This window comes from Chlorocebus sabaeus, chromosome 15 (assembly GCF_047675955.1).
Source record: "Chlorocebus sabaeus isolate Y175 chromosome 15, mChlSab1.0.hap1, whole genome shotgun sequence".
NCBI lineage: Eukaryota > Metazoa > Chordata > Mammalia > Primates > Cercopithecidae > Chlorocebus > Chlorocebus sabaeus.
In genome coordinates this window covers 57,087,424-57,107,205 of record NC_132918.1, presented here as the reverse complement: position 1 = coordinate 57,107,205, position 19,782 = coordinate 57,087,424, and the positions used below count along the sequence as shown (strand labels likewise).

Genomic DNA, 19,782 nt, shown 5'->3' with positions numbered 1-19,782 from the left:
AGGAAAATTCTATCTAGAACCACTAGTGGTCTCAAATATTAGTGGGCATCAGAATTACCTGCAATGCTTGCTAAACTGATCTGAGGACCTGCTCTTAGACAACTTGATTCAACAGCAAGTCTGGTATTGCCTCAGCAATCTGCATGTTTAACCAGTCTTTTATCAGTCATGGGGCTCCTGCGCACCCCAAGAGATGATCTGGCCTGGAGTGTCACATGTGCCTTTAATGTTGTTTTTAAAGTCTCTTGGGGCACACACCCTGCGAGTTTTTCTAACAGGGTCAAGTCAGCAGGCATGGGAACTCTGACCTTGCTTCTTGCTCCTGCAGGCATTCCGTTCTTGTGGCTCTGGGCCAGGATGAGGTCATAGTGACTAGTCCTTGGGAACTGGGAAGGCTTTTGATGGGAGGTCAAATGTGCTCTCTCCACTCAGGTGGTGCCCTCTTGTGGCCCTGAAGGCATTCGACTAAAGTAGGCCCATTTTGAGAGATGGGCAGGTGTGGCCAGAGTAGAAGGATGGGTAGAACGATGGATATCAGGTCATGGAGACAGGCCGACTAGGCACCAGTGTATGACACAGATGAGACATTTGAGCTTGAAACACCTTAGGAACATGGAAGTGTATGGGCACCGAGACCTCCTAGGACAGCAGCTGCCTAATGCAAATGACCCTGTTCCCTGCTAAAGCTGAGGTGAGATGCTGTTGTGGAGGGAGCAGCTGTGATGAGTGAGCCCCGGGCACTCTGTTGGTGAATATGTCCACTTCTGGAATGGCATCTCCCAGTGGGTATGGACGTGGACAGACCCAGAGGGGTCTAGGCACTGCACTGTTTCTTCCTTTGGCTCCTCTCCAGCCCGGGCCTTGGTAACCTCTCCACTACCAGGTGCCTGACAGTCCACTGGGGGTTCCTAATCAACAGCAGCTGCTGGTGGTGGGGAGTCCCTGGGGTCTGTCACTTCTTCCCACTGCCTCTGTCTCAGCGCCTCCTGGGCTGTTAGTGTTCCCCTGTGGTCCTGCCTTGTATGAAGCACTGACCATGCTCTGTTGACTTATATCATTTCAGCCAGTCTCTGCTTTTTCTTGAAGTTTTGGGTTCAGCACAATTGTCAAAGCTTCAGTGGGCTCATGCCTGTCCTCACCTGAAGGCCATCAGTGGCAACTAAGATGCCTATCTCTTTATCTCATCCTTTCACACATTTAAGGAAAGGTGATCACCACACCTACCTTCATTTAAATGCACAGGAAAACAATCCCACTTACCTTCAACCATAAAGCTCACAAGAGCCTTGTACACATTCATCCATTGGGTAAATGCTACGCCTTGCAGCAGACCATGGAAATGCTAAAAAAAACACAATTCCTGCTTTAGAGGCTGGTGGCCCAGTTCTGAGGTTAAGAAATGTGCCCTTTCAGTGTGGTTTCCCTACTCTCTCAGTAGCGTGAGCTCCATCACGGCTGCACTTGACTCCTAAGTGCTGTGTGGGCATGTGGTCGACTGCCAGCCATGCAGCCCCAACAGGACTGCCACTTTTCCATTGGCCTCTGAAATGCCAGTGTTCCCATGATGCTTATGTGTGAGGCACATGGCCATGTTCTGTTGACTTGAATATTGTTTCAAGGTTTTTTTTGTTTTGTTCTGTTGAGACAGTCTCACTCTGTCGCACAGGCTGGAGTGCAGTGGTGCTGTCTCAGCTCACTGCAACCTCTGCCTCCCAGGTTCAAATGATTCTTCTGCCTCAGCCTCCCCCAGTAGCTGGAATTACAGGCGTGTGGCACCATGCCTGGATAATTTTTAGTATTTTTAGTAGCAATGGGGTTTCACCATGTTGGCCAGTCTGTTCTCAAACTCCTGGCCTCCATGATCTGTCCACTTTGGCCTCCCAAAGTGCTGGGATTACAGGCATAAGCCACTGTGCCCAGCCTGTGTTTCAAGTATTGAAATAATTTTGTTTCAAAAAGTTTTTTTTTTTTTTTTAAATTTGAGTTTAGCACACAGTGACCTCCACTCTCGTACACTGATGAGGAGAACCATGCTGAGCAGTGTCGCTGAATGCCACACTGTGCACTCTAGGCAGGACCTTCACCACAGCTCTGCCATCGTCCCATCCATGGCTGAGGAATCCCAACAGCACTTCCTTAGTCTGCCAAAGGCAGGAACTGCTGGACAGCTGAGTGTGAATGCTGTCTCCAGTGAGACTACTCGCTTCCCTGTAGTGTGAAGTCGTGTCACCATAAATTATTGGGGAATGACTGCTTGTCTCAGAACCACTTCGCTCAAGCCTTAGTCTGGCCCATGCAAGCACCTACTCACTGGCCCTCAGCCCTCTGTCTTGCCACATCCCCTGTACCTGCTCTGCCTCACATTTTACAACTGGCAGCCAGAAAAAGTAAAAGTAAGGCTTAGTAGGCAGGGACATCTACTTCTTGTCTCTTCTAATTAAAGATGGCTTCCTTGAGGTGGCAGCAGATTGGAGGGTGTTCTGGAAACTTTAGAAGCTTTAAAAGGGAGGTAATTAGTGAAGTTGGACTTGAAGAAGAGTGAGATTCCCAGGCTAGTGCAATTTACCTAATCTTGGCTTTTGTTCCTCTTTGGATTAGTCCCAGAACGGTGCTGGCTTTCTGAGCATCTTTAAGTCTGGAGATAACTGAGACCTGGAGGGGCCGCTCAGGGATGTTCCTAACTGGTGTGGGGTGGGGCTGGGGATGGAATATGGCAGCTAGATGTTGTCAAAGGTCATTATAGTTCACCTTAAGTTCTTGCCTTTAAATGGCTTTCTGAAAATCACCAGAAGCATAAGAGATCCAGTCCCTGTACCCTCTCCCCGCTTCCTAATCCCCGAGCCATGGCAAGCAGAGAGTGGGGATGAAGGAAGATATGGTACCCCTGACTCTCAGTTCTGCCTGGAGGCTCCCTTCCCATCAGCCTTTCAGCAGAATGGAGATTAGGGGAATGTGTGTGGATTTACTCTCATGAGTGTGTCCCACCTTTCCCCCTTCGGAGTTGGTGGACAGCCCAGCTCCACCAGTAGAAGGAAGCAGCAAAGCGGCAAAGGGCTTTAGGTAGTGGACATACCACCCCGGCATGAGAAGAGGGACTTTGTGGAGCACACACTTGAGGAACTCTTGCTTTTGAACCCCCCATTTATGACTGCACCACTTAAACACAGACCAGAAGCGTTGTTTTGAGAATTAGGACAGTTTATTGTTTGACCAACATGCTGAGTCTTTTCCACATTTTACACAGTTTAATGTGAAATCAACATGGCGGCTATGTCTTCTGAGCCCATAACAGATGGAATTGCCACCCTCTGTGCTCCTCACAGCCAATCACTTTAAAGGGATGGGTGAGGGGAAAGTGAGGGGAGAAGTGGACACACACCGCGAGATGCAGGCTGGCCTTCGATGCTACGGAGGCTTCCCACCTCCTGAAGGAACCATCTCAACCCCTGCTGCAAGGATTTCCTGATGAAACCACATGCTTCTGGGAGTGCCAACCAGACAGGGGTCTGGAGTCCAAGGAGTTTGCACATTGAGATCCCAAGGTTTTGGAACACCTAAATAGTTCATGTCAAACAAAAATTCAAAGGGTGTCCTGATCTGTGTGGGTGCCCGTGACAATCAGAGTAGACTTGGGGACTGGCCCTTGTGCAGTAGAGGAGCCCAAAATGCCACTGATATTCTCACTCATATGCTGGGAAGAACCTAGTGTCCTAACCAAAGAGTAGAGATGGTCTGAGGAACACACCCACGCACAGCAGTCCTTGCTGTATAATAAATATGGAGTCACATTTGTTCACACACAGGGCAGCAATGGATGAAAAATGGAAACTTCACTGGTTCTGATCACTCCTATCCTAATCAGCAACTCGCCCTTCTCCATCCTGGTTTTCCTGCCCGTAGATAGGAAGAGTTGTGAGAGCTCTGCTTCACATAGCTGTAACAAGGTGACAATGCCTCACGTTCTTTGGGGAGAGGTAGTTCATAAACGAGTGGGCACACAATCTGCTCGGTTGATGCACACAGACATCCTTCTGTTCAGCTGCCCCTCACGTGGCTCAGACACGCCTCACCGTCCTCGGCTACCTGGTCCCATCTCATCCTGACAATCCTCACCTGCCTTCCATCTTGTGAAGGAATGAGGCTGCTCTACCTGCAGGACGCCGAAGCCAGGAGGGCCATCCCTTTATTGTTACAACTGGTACCCCAGGGCAGGGCCTCCCAGCACTGGCTAGCCACCAGGATGATGGAGACATTGCACCCCAGATGTGTCTGCACTCTTAACTATTACCATTTCAATCCTTGTTTCTGTTGCCAGAGACAATGAAACTGGTCTGGCCATTGCTCCCCACAGACCTGGGAACGTGACTGAATGTTTAAGGATGACAAGAAGAAGACAGCAGCGATAGATAGCAAGGAGGCCTCTGACCCAGGGAAACTGCTGCCAACAGCTACCAAGCCAACTAGCCTTGGATCAGACAACTGCAGCCATGGTGCTCATGATTCTGATGTCACACCTTCATGATGATGTATGTATGATCACCCAGCAAGTTAGGAGTGATCAGAACCAACGTGTTTCCACTTGTAAATAGGCTGTTTGCTTTTTCCATCTTACACTTAATTTTCCTGATGCCTGCAGAACAGGAGCTTGTTGATAGCTTTTGAGATTTACCCCCCTCACTCCCATCATCCCAAAAAAGGCCAAAAGAAGAGGATCCTGCTAATCTGCCAGGTCAGGTCTAGTCTTTGGGGAGAGGGACTGAACTGCTCAACTGAGAACACTTCCTCAAAGGAATCCTCCACTTTGCCCTCTGCTAACCCATCTGGATTCAGCAAAGATGCAATGCTCTTGCTGGGGTGCTAAGGTGATGCCATGACATCTTCTTCAAGAGCACCTAACAGTTTATTATGGAACCTTACTCTGTGCCAATTCGACCTGCAAGCAAGGGGACAAGGATGGTGCCTGCTCAAGACAAAAATCAGGGAACCAACAACTTCTGAAAAAGAGGTCTGGCTGCCTTTCCACACCCCAGGAATGGAGGGGTAGAAACCGCACCTGCAGAAGGGAGCATCATGGAACTGCTGAGATGGGAGGACAGGAGGAAGCCACCCTCGGCCTCAGAGGCCAAGGGGCTGGGGAGAACCCAAACTCAAAGAGAGGATGTTGTGTGCATGCTAGGAAAGGCAGGACTCACTAAGGCCATGTCAAACCAAATGCTATCTTTTACTGCTCCTCTAGGCCAGGATGGAAAAACAGTCCATGGTGCCTTGGATGTGTGTGCCCATGAGAAGGGAACTGAGTTTCTACTGTTTTATAGGATGTTTTTTTTAAAAAAAGCTAATCTTTAGTGCCAAGAAAATAAAAATCTACCATATGTTCATTCACTGAGACCCAGTGCAGATCCCTGTAAATGGGGCGGTCTCAGAGGCCACAGGTGATGGCCCTCACTGCCAACCAGGCAGGACGCTGTCATGTGGACTCCTATAAATTCTCTCGAGGTAAGTAAGCACTCTTCCAACAAGCACCACTTGGGGGTGTGCCCATGGTGGGGGGACACTGGCCCACACAGGCATGCACACCCGTGCATATAAAGTACATAGAGAAATGGTGGAGATATTCCTGTGGGCTATGTTTGCCTGTAGTTTAACACAACTATGCATTATTTTATTGATGGCAAGACAATCACAAGTTATTTGACAATATTAAGTATTTCTTATTTCAACACGTTGCAGTACTTTTGAATTTCCAAAACTTATCACAATGCAAGTTCCAACTTGAGAGCAGGAGAAACAAGAATATACATTGAGCACATGTATCTCCGTGAGGATGTGTTTGTGGAAGGTGTATACACAAGTCTATCTCTATACATAATTATGTACACACATATAAAAACTAAACACATGACATCTGAAACACATTCAAACATTGGTCCTTGCCTTCTGCAAGAGGTGTTCAGTGGGATCCTGCTTCCTCTCTTCTTCACCTGAAGATAAATTCCTTGCTAGAGATGAGCTGTGGCATACAGCCTCCTAGGCAGAGGGTGTGCGGCAGGCCCACTGCACAAATATCAGTCCTGCCAGATTCTGCTGCACTTACTGCCTGCCATTTCAGATTAATTTCTGAGAAGTTTCAAAATTCATTCCAACAACCTTGTGGAGTTCAGCCCACCATACCCCAGATGGTCATTCATCCCATCTATGACATGCCCAGCAGCAGCCTGGAGGAAGAGCCAATGACAGCAGGGAGGGTGGGGTTTACATTTTGGCCAGACTCACTGCCCATTGCACCTGGCTCTGTGCAGGCTCAGGGCGGTAAGTCTGAGTCTATTTGGAATGCTGGCCAAGTAGGTTATATCACTTAGTGGGAAGAGAGAGTTCTCTTCAGAGACTCTCCAGGTTCTCAGGACTAAACCACTCTCAGGAATGAATCAAAAATGGAAGAGATGGCTCTCTGGGGGCAAGTCCTAGTGCCCTGGGCAGCCTTCTGGAGACCCCACCTGAACTATACCCTCAGGTGACCACAGCGCAGCCGCAGTAGCCAGAAAGATATGTTCACAAAGACTTCAACTGTGCCATGCCAGTGGGTAAAAACATAGCAACAAATCAGCTTTTCCAGAAAGCACTCAACAGTATTAGCAGCTGAGGCTCTAAGAACATGGATCTTTCCAGGTGGTGGTTCTGCAGACAACACCCCCACCTCCCCAATCACAGAGGATCAACTCCAGGTGGTACAGGCTCCAGGTTCCCTGACATCCAGGAGGAAGGCTTCAGGATGGCACGCTGCCCAACATCACACAGAGTTTCTTAGACTTGGCCCAGGCATGTGTACTGACTGCTGGGTGCGCGGTTAAAATATTTTCAGAACTACACATGGCACCCCAGTCTATAAACCATGCACCACGCAGCTGCAATTGCCAACAGCACCCCATCCTTCTGATGGCCTCTTGCTCTGCCAGTCCCTGAGGGCACAGAGAACACAAGGTTGCCTGTACCCTCAACCCCCTTCAAGGCTTTTCAGGGAAGGAGAAAGAGAGGTGGGAGCAGTTCCCCTGGGGGCTGCTGCCGGGCTGCCTAGAGCCCACAGGCCTTGGTCTCAGCTCCACACAAGGTTGATGACCCACTCTGGCCATGGAAGGACAGAGTCAGAGCTACCTTTTCAGAGGCTGATGTGTTCAACCAATGTTTGATTTAAACGGAGTAGGGCCTGGAGAGTGGGGCCAGATGGCCCCAGACTGAAGCCTAATTAAGTTGCTCAGTTAATTGTTTTAATTTATTGGGCTGGGGATGGGAGGAAGGCAGAGGTGATGAAAGGTTCAAAGAGAACAGGAAGGAGGAGGTGTGTGGAAAGGTTCTCTATAAGTTTACAAATATACAAAAACAAAAAGCACATCTTTCAAATAAAAATGACTACATTTTTATCTGGCAAAAAATTGTATACACATGATTTAAATTTTTTTTTAAATTTTAACAGTTTTTGGCAATCTTAATAAAGTACAATATATTACAACCAAACCAAAAAATAGTTGTTTAAGTAACAGCTGTTAAGAGTGATGTGATCCCTGATGCCCAGCCTCCCTCCCCATCCCACCCTACTCCTAGAGACAGAGAGAAAAGAAAAATCCTCCCATCTTGATAATTCGGTTCCCTCCCCCCTTAGGAAGCTAGCCAATAGGAAGCAACACAACAAGCAAGGAGTGTCATGGGAAGCCGCAGGTCGGCTCTGCATTAGCAGGAGCAGCCGCCCTCGCTGGCCGGGGGCTCCTGGGGTTTGTCCAGCTTGATGTCGATCACTGCAGGGGGACGGGCTAAGGAAGATGACTCTCCTGGAGAAGCTGCCACCCCACTCAGCCCTGTGCACTGTACCCTTCGGCTACTGCTCTGTTTCTCTGTAAACACCTAGGGACTTGGCTCTTGGTTTGGCTGGGCTAGGAAGGATGCAATACCAACTCCCACCTTGCCTCCTCTTCCGTCACCCGTCCATTTCCCCCAGCGCCTGTCCACCCAAGCAAAGCTTGTCTTGCCTGGGCTGTGGGATCACCATCCATACCAAGGCCAGGGAATCCCTTTCCCAGAAGCCTTCCCTTGACCAGTGCTCAAACGCCAGCTCCCAGCCCTGGCCTCAGCCCGGTTACCTGTCAGCCCCACTCAAAGTGCAATGGAGATGAAGAGCCCGCTGGGTTCACATCTCAAAGCACAGGGGTATGTGGGCCTTGCCTAATTGGCAGCAGGAGGAAAACCCTCAAACTTTAGTCAGAACACATCACTTAGATCCTGAGGATGGCTATTGTGAGAAGCCACATCCATGGGGCCTAAGCACAGACCCCTCGCCAGCCCTTTCCACTGGTGCCCTCAGGGGCTTGGGCTAGAGAAGCACTTACCAGAACCACCAGAGGGACTGGTTCCAAACGCACAGCCAGGCTGGCCCTCTGCCTTCCTCATCAGGCTCAAAACCAACACTGTGTTTGAGGTTTTAGCCTTGCATCAAACCAGACGTAATTAGAGCTGAGGATCAGGTCCTTCGATACCTCACAGAATTGCTCTTCCTGGACAGGGCTTTGGTGCCGGCTGTAGACGACTGCCCTGAGACAGGGGTGTGTGGGGTGTGGTGGTATAAGAAGCACTGTTTTGGAACTTCTTGCTGGCATCCTAGGATGCTTTTGTGGCTATTTGAGGACAACAGGAGAGGTTCTTTTGGTTTAAGTATTATGAAAAGCCATGCTTCTCCTGAAGTTCACATTTTCTTTCCTTGTCTTGGCTGTGAGAATGCTTAGAGCCAACTTTTTGGCCACTTCTAACAACCATGCAGCCATGGCATATATTTTGAGTATGACTTTATCTCTGACTTTTCTTTGCTTTTCCTACCTTTATTCTCCCTGTGTGTGTGCGTACACACATACACATACACCTTTATCTTGTGTGTACGTAGGTATACGTATCTTATACCATGGCAGTGTATAAATAAATAATAGATAATAAGCCAGTGCCTTCCTTCCCACTGCCCACTGCAGCCCACCTTTTGTTCTCTCTACTCCAGTCAAGCAACCTACTTCTCTACCGCCTATCATTTTTTGGCAAACCCACTGCCAGGAATGCCCTGCTGTTTCTCCCAGCTGCAGTTCTATGGCCCATGCCAGCAGCGCGATCCCCTTCTGTATTGCTGGCCTGGGCACAGGCCTCCTTGAGGTCTCCTGGTCTTCTCTGAGTGCCCCTCTGAGCCCAGCCAGCTCTCTCTCAGCATAGTGGCTTCCCAAAGTCAGCTCTGGTGAAAATCATGTCACACTCTGCTACAGAAACAAAGCGTCCATGAACTTCTCACTCTGGCATTTAAGGCCTCCCCATTTAAGGTCACCCCAACCACCTGTTGATGCGAGTTCATCCTCTTCCCTCTATCACACACCAAGGCTCCACCCACCAGATTTTCCGCACTTTAAACATGTCCTATGCTTTCCTTCTTTCCTTTGTTCATGCTGTTCTTTCCTTCTAGAAGTGATGCTCCCTCCCCAACACCCAGCCTTCCTCCCCATTTCCACCTCTAAAAATGTCCTCACTCCTTGGTCCAGGGTGCACGCGTTAGTGGCCTCTCCTGCTGAGCGCTTACTCTGTGCTGAGCACTATAAATGCGCTACCTCACTTCCACATTAGACCTCGTGCAGTGGGGAGTAAAAGAGCCACCTTCCAACTGGGAAGCTGAGGTGCCCAGGTACAAACCCAAGGCTATCCTTGACCGCAGCCTTCTACTTTCAAAGACCTGGCTGTGCTAAGCCCCCTGTGGACTGGCTTCTCAGGCTCAACACTACTGACATTTTGGGCCAGGCAATTCCATGTTATGAGGGGTTCCTGTACACGTAGGACGATCAGAAGCATCCCTGACCATTATCTATGAGATGCCAGTTAAACCCCATTCCCCCTCCCCCAATTTATGACGAGCCAAAACGTCTGAAGACATTGGCACATGTCCCCTGTGGGAAGGGGAGGGAAGGGCTATCAGTCCTGGTTGAGAACCAGTAGTCTAGCTTACTTAAAGCTTGGCCGCTGTTACAGCGCGACTTCTGCCCAGTACTGAAGTCACCTACGACCACTAAAAAAAATCTCATGCGCAATTTGAGTCACAATACTTTTGTACACTGCACAGCAGTAGTTCTCAAATGGATTGCATCAAAATTTTCTGGGATATTTGTTAAAAATGTCTCGCTGGGTCCTACCTTGGTAGATGCAGCGATGGGCCCCAGATGTGTGTTTTTAACAAGTTCTTTGGAGAGTCCCAACACACAGACATCCAGGAAACCAATTCTACTGATACTCCCCGAACAGCCCTGTCCAAAGAATTTTCTCCGATGATGGAAATATTCTATATCTGCACTGTCCAAGATGTCACCATTAGCAACATGGGCAACTGGCCACTTGAAAGGATGCTAGTGCAAGTGAGGAAATGAACTTTCAATTCAACTGCATTTTAACTAATTGAAGTCAGAACAGCCACATGTGGCTGCAGAATTGGAGAGCACAGGCCCAGCTCTTCCGCTACGAGCTTTCACACAGGCTCCCGTTTAATGTCACCTCCTTCCTTGTTACGGCACGTGCTGCTGAAATGCAGTGCTCAGGGGCCGCTTGCTGATGATGGAGAGGATAGGGAAGAATGACTGGACCCATGTCTAAATAATGCGCCAGAAGGGGAAACTCACGGTTTCTCATAAGCCTCAAGAGGTTTGATATGTGCCTTTCCGGCAGGCATGGCCATAGCACACCCACCTCTTCCCTCTGGATCAAGTGTGGCCCATCGCGGGCCACAATCACTGCCCACTGTCCCTTCTCCATGGTTCCTGGAACAGTGATGGGTAGGTCCAGACAGCCTGTTACAAACTTACCCCCTACTGCTGGGTATGCTCCCACAGTCCCAGCGCCCCTGACTCTACCGCAGCGCAGTCCTCTCTGTATCTGGAATGTCAAAGCACACCACAGCCCCAGCAAAAAGTGCAACAGGGCTGTGGAATCCAATCATTTGGATGTGGTTCCAGCTCTGAATTAAGGAGCTGGGAGGCCTTGGGCATGCTCTATCTGGTTTGGGTGTCACTGTCCTCACCTGCTTAGAGCCACTTCACGAAGTGCCCGCACTATTGCTGTTCCTTTGCGTAAGCCAGCCTTATTCAGAAAGAGTTCGGGGCCCATGCGATGGAGGCATACTGTATTTGAGCAGAAAGTGGGGGTTGGGGGGTTGTGTATGAAGAAGCAGTAAGGGGCTTATGGCTCTACCATTTGGTGGCCCCTTGGCCCCTACTTTGCTGAGAGAGCAGACCAGTGGAGGGTGCTGCTGGGCAGAAGTATCGGCCAGAGCGGCCCTGAGGGGGCCTCCTGTCTTGAATGTGAAGAAGAGGTGCAGCAGCCCCCGCTCTGGACCTGCAAGCAGCAGATGGAAGCCTCAAGCCACACGTTCACCAAGCACTGAGCCGAGCAAGTGAGGCCAAGTGTGAACAGTTTATACAGCGCCACAAAGCAGTGCCTCTGTGTGTCTGCTCTCAATGTTGAACACAATTATGAACATGACCTCAAAGCACCCACCTTCAAAACACCTGAATTTGGACTGTGAGTAAGCAGAAATGCTAGCACCCCACCCCCAATGAAGCAGAGTGACAGCTGCCTCTGCCTGGTCCCTCTGGGACCTCTGGGGGCCGCTCCAGCACCTGCCTCGTGAGAAGCCCAGTAAGCTGGCTCCTGGGCAGAAGTGAGAGGATGGGGGTACATCTACCCAGATGAGGGGACCCCATAGCTAGAAAAACGGACACACGCCATATTGCCCTGTGCAGTCTGTTTGCAACCTGCCCTGTATCCTTTCTCCCAAGGGGCCCAAAGGTCAGTGGTAGCTGGATGAAATGCTAGGCATACCAGGATGATGATGAGCTCGCTGTCACCTGCACTCAGCCCAGTCTGACCTGATTGTGGGCCCAGCCTGGAGCCCTGAACAGCGCGACTCTGGGAGAATGTGAATGAAGTGATCACCACTCACCCTGGCCAGTGTGCCGCAGCTTGGGAGCTGGTGGGATGGAGAGCGGGCAGTGCAACCCTTCCCCTTGCTGGCAGGCACAGCGGAGATCGCCTGCACCTTGTCTGCCCCTCTCCCTTGGTCCTGCTCCTATGTTTGCCCTTCAGGTTGGCTTCTGTATGTTCCTGGAACCTCAAAGGAGTCCCATGTGACAGGTGACTTCATGGGGGCTCTCTCCTGAGCTCTGGAGCCTGGCTCTGCTACTGAGAGCCGTAGGGTGCCCTAGTCAAGTTTCTGAGCCTCAGTTTCCTCATCTGTGATTAGAGTCTTATAACTGACCAACCAGGAGATACTCCTCAAACCTCCTCCTCTCGGCCACTGCTTGTTCTCTGGTGACACACAGACCATGGGATTGCTGGGGCACCTGCTCCTTAGTGAGCCTTCCTGCCCGCCGCCCCCACCCAGGGGAAGGGTCTCCAGTCTGCTCAGAGAGCTCCTTGAGGAAGACGGGAGAGGCCCAGCTTCCCTCCAGGCCTGTGTCAGGCTCCCCCTTGCTGCAGTCCTGAGACTCCCAGTGTCCTGCCCGCCCTGCCCAGCAGCTCCATCAGGCCTCCAGCATTAAGCTGTGAGCTCCTCTCGCTTTTTATTCTTATCAGCCCGAAGGTGCCCTTCCATCTTCCAAGTGCCCTTCTCTGATCTGCCAGGGATGTCTACCCTCAGAGGCCTGTGGGATCAGTGGGGGATGCTGGAGAGCTGCTGCATAGGGACAGGTCCATTCTAAAGGATGCCAGCCAGGGATCTGCGTGCCTGGTTTCTGGTGGCTTACTCAGGTGGGGACATCTGACTAGGTGCAGGGGAGGCCCAGGTGTGGGCAATGCCTTCCCATGCTGAAACAGTTTTCATCTGATCCTCTCAAATGCTCTTAGAGAGACAGTGTCACACATGGAATAGGGCTGGATATGGAGGACGCAAGCCTGAGTGTGAATCCTAACTCTGTAACTGCTGTGTGACACTGGGCAAACCAGACTACCTCTCTGAACCTCCGTTTCAGCATCTAGGTGTCTCTTCAGGTTGGGGCTGGTCAGTGGGTGATGTGCAACTGTCCCACAGATCGGTGGGGAGCCTCAGGAGCTGTTCAGGGCTGGGCAGAGAAGGCAGGCAGGACAAGGAGGGGGCATCTGTCTGAAGGGGGTAGCTGTGTCGAGTAGACTGAACCATGTTGAGATCATCTCCCCAGTGACAGAGCCTTCCCTGCAGCGGAGACTCTGCCTGTGTTCATGAAACCCACACCCATGCTCACTGTAAAGAGGGGCAGTCGCTGTTTCTCACTCCCCACCCCACAGCATCACTCTGTGCACACCCCTTTGGTATCTTCCTGCTATTCTGGAAGAAGAAGTAGATGGTTAGAGCCAGACGGGGCTCCAAAGCACGGGGTTCAGCTGCATCCTGTCTAGAGGAGGCCCCGTGCCATTCGCAGCAGACCCTGTGCCATTCGCGGCAGACCAGGGAAGGCCGGGCAGGGACTGGGCGAGTGTCTATCCACTGCGAGTGAATAAATGACTCCTATACATCTTTTCACTTACTTGTCAAAGGAAAAGGATACTTCCTTCTTTGCTTTTCTCCTGGACATTCTCCATTCCAGGTAGAGCCGACGCCACACGTCGAAAAAGCTGGAAAGATGAAGAAATGCAGCGTGAACCCCAACCCTGGCCCTCCCCTCTGCTCCTCACTGCGCCTGTACCCTCTCCCCTCTTCCCCTCCCAACCTGCAGCTTTACTCTCTCATCTGCCCAGCGGACGGTGCCCTCAAAGGCAGGGGCTGTGCCTACATTCTCTCCCCCACCTGCAGTGCCTCTCACAGCATCAGGTCTGGGCAGGCCTCAGTAGCTCATGGAAGGAACAAAGCTGCGGACTCTTGCCCAAGCAGACTGGCCACAAGGTCACTGGGGTAAGCTTACGTCATGGCAGTGACTGCAAAGGACCTCCTCTGGTGCAGAAAATGGTTTGGGCCTCCAGGTGACAGGCCTTACGGTGGGTTTCTGCACACAGCCCTCATGGGGACCAGGCGTGGGGAACCGATATGACCTTGAGACGAATGACTCTGCTCAGGGAGCCCTGCAGGTCCGGCGCCAAGGCAGCGAGCAGCAGGGCCCGGGCCACATGGCACAGCGGTGAGGCTTCTCTGAGAGCGCGAGGGATGCAGGAGTGTGAACACAATCTTGTGGGCTTGTTTGGATGTGGAGTGTGAGTTGTTGATTGTGTGTGGGAATGTGTGTACAGTGTATGTGTTTTATCTGTAGGACTGCGTGGAAAATGTGTGTGTTGTGAGTGATGGGTGTGGGTAGGTGCATGTGTGTTTGTGTAAACATACGGGAGAATGTTTGTGTGGTGTGTGTGAATGTGTGGTACCTTTGTGTGCGTGTTTGTGTAAATGTGGGGGGAATGTGTCTATAGTGTCTCCTTGGTAAGGCGCGTGTCTGCGTACATGTGGGTTTTCTGTGTGTGTATGTGTGTGTGTGTGTGTGTGCGCGCGCGTGTGTTGGGGCAGGCGTGGGTGGCAGGGGACAGGTGGCATGTGGCAGACAGGGTGCGGGCAGAGATGGAATCTTGGAGGTGACGAGTACAAGGCAGAAGTATGAGGCACAGAAGACTCTGACTTGCTACTCTCTAAATGCTGGTCCCCCTGCAAATTCCTATGTTGAAACAGAATCTCCAATGTGACAGTATAAAGAGGTGGGGCTTTAGGAGGTGCTTAATCAGGAGGGTAGAGCCCTCAGGAACGGGATGAGCGCCCTTAGGAACGAGGCCGAGGGAGCCTGTCTGCCCCTTCCACATTGTGAGGATGCAGCAGGAAGGTGCCATCCAGGAGGAAATGGGTCCTCACCAGACTCTGAATCTGCCTGCACCTTGACTGTGGAGTTCCCAGCCTCCAGAGCTGTGGGCGATACATTTCTGTTGTTTATACGCTACCCCACCTATAGTGATTTGTTACAGTAGCCTGACAGGACTAACCCAGGAGCACTCCCTGCTCTCCTCACAAATACGAATTATAGGAACTGGGTGGGCTCTGGGCTCATGCCCTCCACTGCATGAGCTCTCTGAAGACAGGGTGAGTCTTATTCATGGCCTCACCCTAGAGCCCAGCCCAGCCCCGGGCTGAGTGACAGGGCTAAAGGCCGTGAGGGCCCAGGTGGGAAGCTGCTGGTGGGCCCAGCACGGTGTGAGAGCCTTGTGGATGGGCCGCAGAGGAGGCTCTGTGGTAGGGTAGCTATTAGTAGGCAAGCGGACAAAGGACCTGGCCCATCCTTCCTGAGCTTTCCTTCATGGCATTGGCCCTGGGCGGCTCCTATCTGCCTATCTGGCTCTCAAAACGGTCACAGCCTCGACTAGTGGCCAAAATGCCACTAGGGATTTTGAAGGGTGCTGTAGGGTCAGGTACGGGTTTCTGTGAGTGGAAATGCTCACATTTAGATCCGGAGTCTGCACTGCATGGAGACTCCTCTGAGCCACGTAGGGTCCGAAACGGACCGCATTTAACTCCTGCTAAACCACTGCGTGGGTTCCAGAGCGCTCTGAGGGTGGGGACATCAGTGCCTCCCTGACCCTGACTGCTGAGGCAGATGCTACCTGCCCTATGGACCTGCTGGTGCTGCCCTCCCTCTGCTTCCCTGCTTCCCATTACTTTAGCGCTCCCAAAGAGCAGCAGCCCAGTCTCTCCTCCACGCCCCCCGGGAGCAGGAAGGACCATGGCAGCTTCAGCCCCACACCAAGGGAGGCTGGGAACAGATGGGAGTGAGTGGAGCCCTGCTGAGGGCACTCCAGTTAGGGTGGGGCGCTGAGTCCTGGAGCTTTGGGGCCCCCAGTGTCACACAGTGTCCCTTCCACTCTGTCTCTTCTTGTCACTCTGCCAGCCCACCCTCCCCATTGCCACCAGCACTGTTCGCATGGGGCAAACCATCACTGCATCCAAAAGGCCAGGGCTGCATACACAGCTTGCCGAGGGTTCCCAGCAATGCGGGGGGCAGGGCAGAAGTGAACACCAGGCCAACCACACTCCTCACCCAGAGTCCCCTCCCCACACCTCGGGCACCCTGCAGCCACACCTGTGCTGCTCCCCTGCTTGGCATGCCCTCCCTCCTCACCACCTCTCCAAGTCCTATTCGCATCCCCAGTGGCAGGAGTTCTTAACCTTTTGAGCCAAGGACCGCTCTGGCAGTCTGGTGAAGCCCATGGACTCCTTTGAAGTATGTGAAATCAATGACATAGGATGATAAAGGGAACTACTGAGTACTGGATACACCTCATCGACATTTGTGCTTCCTTATGAACACACTGAACAGTGAGAACTAGTAAGAGATCTAATAACTACTGTGACACTGAAACACTGATGCATGTAAAGTTCAAGATACCTGCAACACTATGAGGTGATGGGAAAGCATCTGTGATTTCTACTGGTGGTAAAGCCATAGGCACCACTAATATGACTGAGTGTCATTGCCTACATTAATCATTGAAGGACAAACAGACATCCTTCAGTGCTATGGATGGGTTAGTGGTTAGTGAAGATAAAAGGTGCAATGTTTTCCAGCCCTGTCTGCTGACCTGCTAAATTCCATCCATGGACCACTCAGGGGCCCTCATGCTGCAAGGCTCAGCCCTAACTCCACTGCCTCGCCCTCCTGTGAGTTCCAGCCACACCATGGTGGGCTCTTTTCTCCAGGCCTGAGTTGCCCTCCACAGCCCTAAGCACTTGCTAAGTGCAAGGCATGAACCCCAAATGGTGATCGGATTGAATTTTCCTGCAACCGTCATCCGAAGTGGTGTGAGGGGCTAGGGAACCACTGCTTCCCTCAGCCACCTGGAAGCTGGTGGCTGGACACTCTTAGGGACTGCTACGCGGGCTGTGACTGGCCACTGCTATGGTAGCTGGTGACTTACATTCTCCAGTCGCCATGCCCGGAGTGCTCCCTCCCTCTCTTGGGCTTTCCCAGCTCCGGAAATTAGCTGTCCCCGCCCTGGGCGCATCTATGGGTGTTCTGGTTGGCTGCCCCAATCCCGCCACCAGCCCCTCAGGGCAATGCAGGTCTGAGCCTGAGGCTGACCACAGGACCACACCATGCCAGGCCCGGTGCCAGGTGTGTCCTCACCTGCTTCACATTGTAGCCAGTCTTCGCGCTGGTCTCAATGAACATGACGCTCAGTTCTTTGGCGCGCTGCTCCCCCTCCTCGATGGTTATCTGCCTAGAGATGAAGGGACGGGGGGAAATCAGTTCAGCAGACAAGCAGCCCCTGGCAGAGATGAGGAGGGACCTGCCCAGCATGGCAGAGGGAGCCCACCAGGCCCTTAGTCAGCCCTGAAGACAGGCTCTGATCCCAGGGGTCCCTCCTGGGCACCAACCATGGTCTCTCTAGCACAAAGCGGGTACCAGGGAACAGCAGGACACTATCCCCTTCCCCTACTCCTTCCTTCGTGTCTTCTCAGCTTCAAAGCAGGCCCTGGGGTAGGGATGCCCCATGCCTGCCTTTCCCAGTAGTAATTACTGCAGAGCTTGTGCTTGTGAAGAGGTTCAAGCCACACAGTGCCACTCTGGGTGGTGCTGTTAGTCGCATTTTCCGTATGAAAACACTAATGCTAAAGTGTCTCCCCCAGGGCCACAAAGCTACTTAGCAGAGAGGGCTCCATGATGGGGCAGGCAGAAGTGGGTGAGGATATGAAGGGCCTAGGTACCCTTTGTACTGGGATTTGAGCCCAGTTTTCCTTACTTTAAGGACAGAACTCTAGTAAAGCAGGCTCTAATTCAGATGATTCCTCAGGTGGTCAAGGGACACTGCAGGAAGCCTGCACTGCCTGCTGGAGTCCATGGCCTGTCACTTTATCTGCCCAAGTCAGGGTCACGTGAAACGAGTGGACAGTTTACACACATGGCACCTCAGTTCTCCCTGTGCATGGAGGGCAGCGTGGAGACTCTTCAGAGAAAGCTTCATGCCAGACGCAGCCGCAAACCAGGCAAAGCAGGCTACAGCTACAGGTTTGTGGTCTGAATGCTCTGCATGCTCACACCTAGGACCCAGGGTGTTCACACCCCCATGCACACTGGTGCAGACGCTTCACAGGCACAGACAGTTCGCAGTACACACACTGCGGCATAGGGAACTGCTGTGTCTGGGGCAGTGCTGTGGCCATGGCAGGGTCTTAGACCATGCACTGCTGGGCCAAGCTAGGTGCACAGGGCTCTGTGTAGACAGCACACGGAGGAGTGCCCCGCCCCTGCCTGATGGTGGAAGACAGGGCTTCACAGATGAGACACCCATGGGTGAGACTCTACCAGGTGTTCTCAAAGCTCCTAGTGTCTCAAGGGACCTCTTCCGGATGTATGGTCAGAAGCACAGACACACCACCCACGCATCCCAGAGCTCCCTGTCCAGGAGCAGCTGGAGAAGAGTGGAGGGTGGTACCCCGCACCTGTGTGCCCTTGCACCTACCTCTTATCAGCCAGGTCCGTCTTGTTGCCCACCAGCATGATGATAACATCACTGCCCCTCTCTGTCCTGACGTCGTCGATCCACTTAGAGGTCTGTTGGAAGGAGTTGAGATCTGGAGGCAGAAAGTGAGGAAAAACTGAAAGCCAGGGCCAGCCACCAGCAGGAGATGGGAAGGGGATGTGTGAGCCAGGAGCAGGCGGGAGGGTAAGCATGTGCCCTCAGATACCTAGGGAGGGGTGCGAGCTCAGTCAACACAGATCAGCCGGGTAGGGCCTTTCAGAGGGAACCGGGCCCTGCCCTGCAGCCCTGGGAGCCACTTGCACTGTTTAGCTGCCCTTTGTGGGAGAGGAATCACCCCATCTGGAAGATCATGGTGTCATGATTTGCTACATGAAATAGTGGCTTTAGGGGCCCGCCTGAGAGTCAGACCTGACTCTTGGGATTCACAGTGCAGTGTGAGAACTGGGTCACACATGTGTGTGCATGTATACACACACACACATGACTTGGCAAGTTTGGAAACAGTAAGGGGTGGGCAGAGGAGGACACAGAAGCCTCTAGGGAAGGAAGGACCCTACTGAGTGGCCTCCCCACCAGGGGAGCTCAGGAGAGTTAGGGGAAGGCCAGAGGGATTTCTGAAGAGAACCCTCAGGCTCTGCAGGTGAGAGGAGGGGAAAGGTGGCCCCAGGACTAGTCAGGGGAGCCAGGTGCACTCAAAAATCCAGGAGAGACAAGGCCACTTCTTGGCAGCCTGACCTCCCTCAGCTGCCATGACAAGCCTTGCAGGGCAGAGCAGCTCTAAGGCAAAGCCCACCACTCCGCAGCCTGCACACCCAAGGGGAGGGGAGGCAGCTGTCCTCAGAAGTCTCAGTTTCACACAGCCTGGTATCCCTTCTGATGCGCCTCAGGCCATGTGAACTCAGGCCCCTGTGGGCCCAGCTCCCACCTGCACTCAGGTATGGATGGGGCCTGTGGTCAGAAGAGGGGTGGACAGAGGGGGCGGGCAGAGCCAGGGCAGCAGGATGGGTGGTGGGGGCATGCACCATCGTGGGGTCACACATGCTTCCTTGTGAGATTTTAGGGCTGTGGACAGCACCTAGGGCATACGCCCACTTCACGGTAACCACAGCCCTGAGGGCTTATCAGGTGTGTTCCATTACACCAGCCTTGCAGGTCTGGCTTCTGCATTGGCCCCTGCCCCCACCCCCACCCCCACCTCTGGCCCTGTGCGCCCTTGAGGCTGTGCAGTTCTGTTAAGAACACTTGCTCTGGCCTGAAGAGCCACAGTGCTGGAAAAGGATTACCAGTCCACTGCGCTTCCAGACC

The 19,782-nt window shown here is 52.4% G+C and overlaps 1 protein-coding gene across 1 annotated transcript in view; it reads right to left on the bottom strand.

Moving 5' to 3' along the window:
* Positions 1-3,176: 3,176 nt before the first annotated feature.
* RAB6B (RAB6B, member RAS oncogene family) overlaps positions 3,177-19,782 on the bottom strand; it is a 68,455-nt gene continuing 51,849 nt past the window's right edge. Inside the window, exons 5-8 of the mRNA XM_008009081.3 lie at positions 18,457-18,568; positions 17,121-17,214; positions 13,578-13,644; positions 3,177-7,787 (exon numbers count right to left, since the gene is read on the bottom strand). Coding sequence (XP_008007272.1) covers positions 7,723-7,787; positions 13,578-13,644; positions 17,121-17,214; positions 18,457-18,568 — 338 coding nt within the window. The 3' untranslated portion in view covers positions 3,177-7,722. The remainder of the gene's footprint in view (positions 7,788-13,577; positions 13,645-17,120; positions 17,215-18,456; positions 18,569-19,782) is intronic.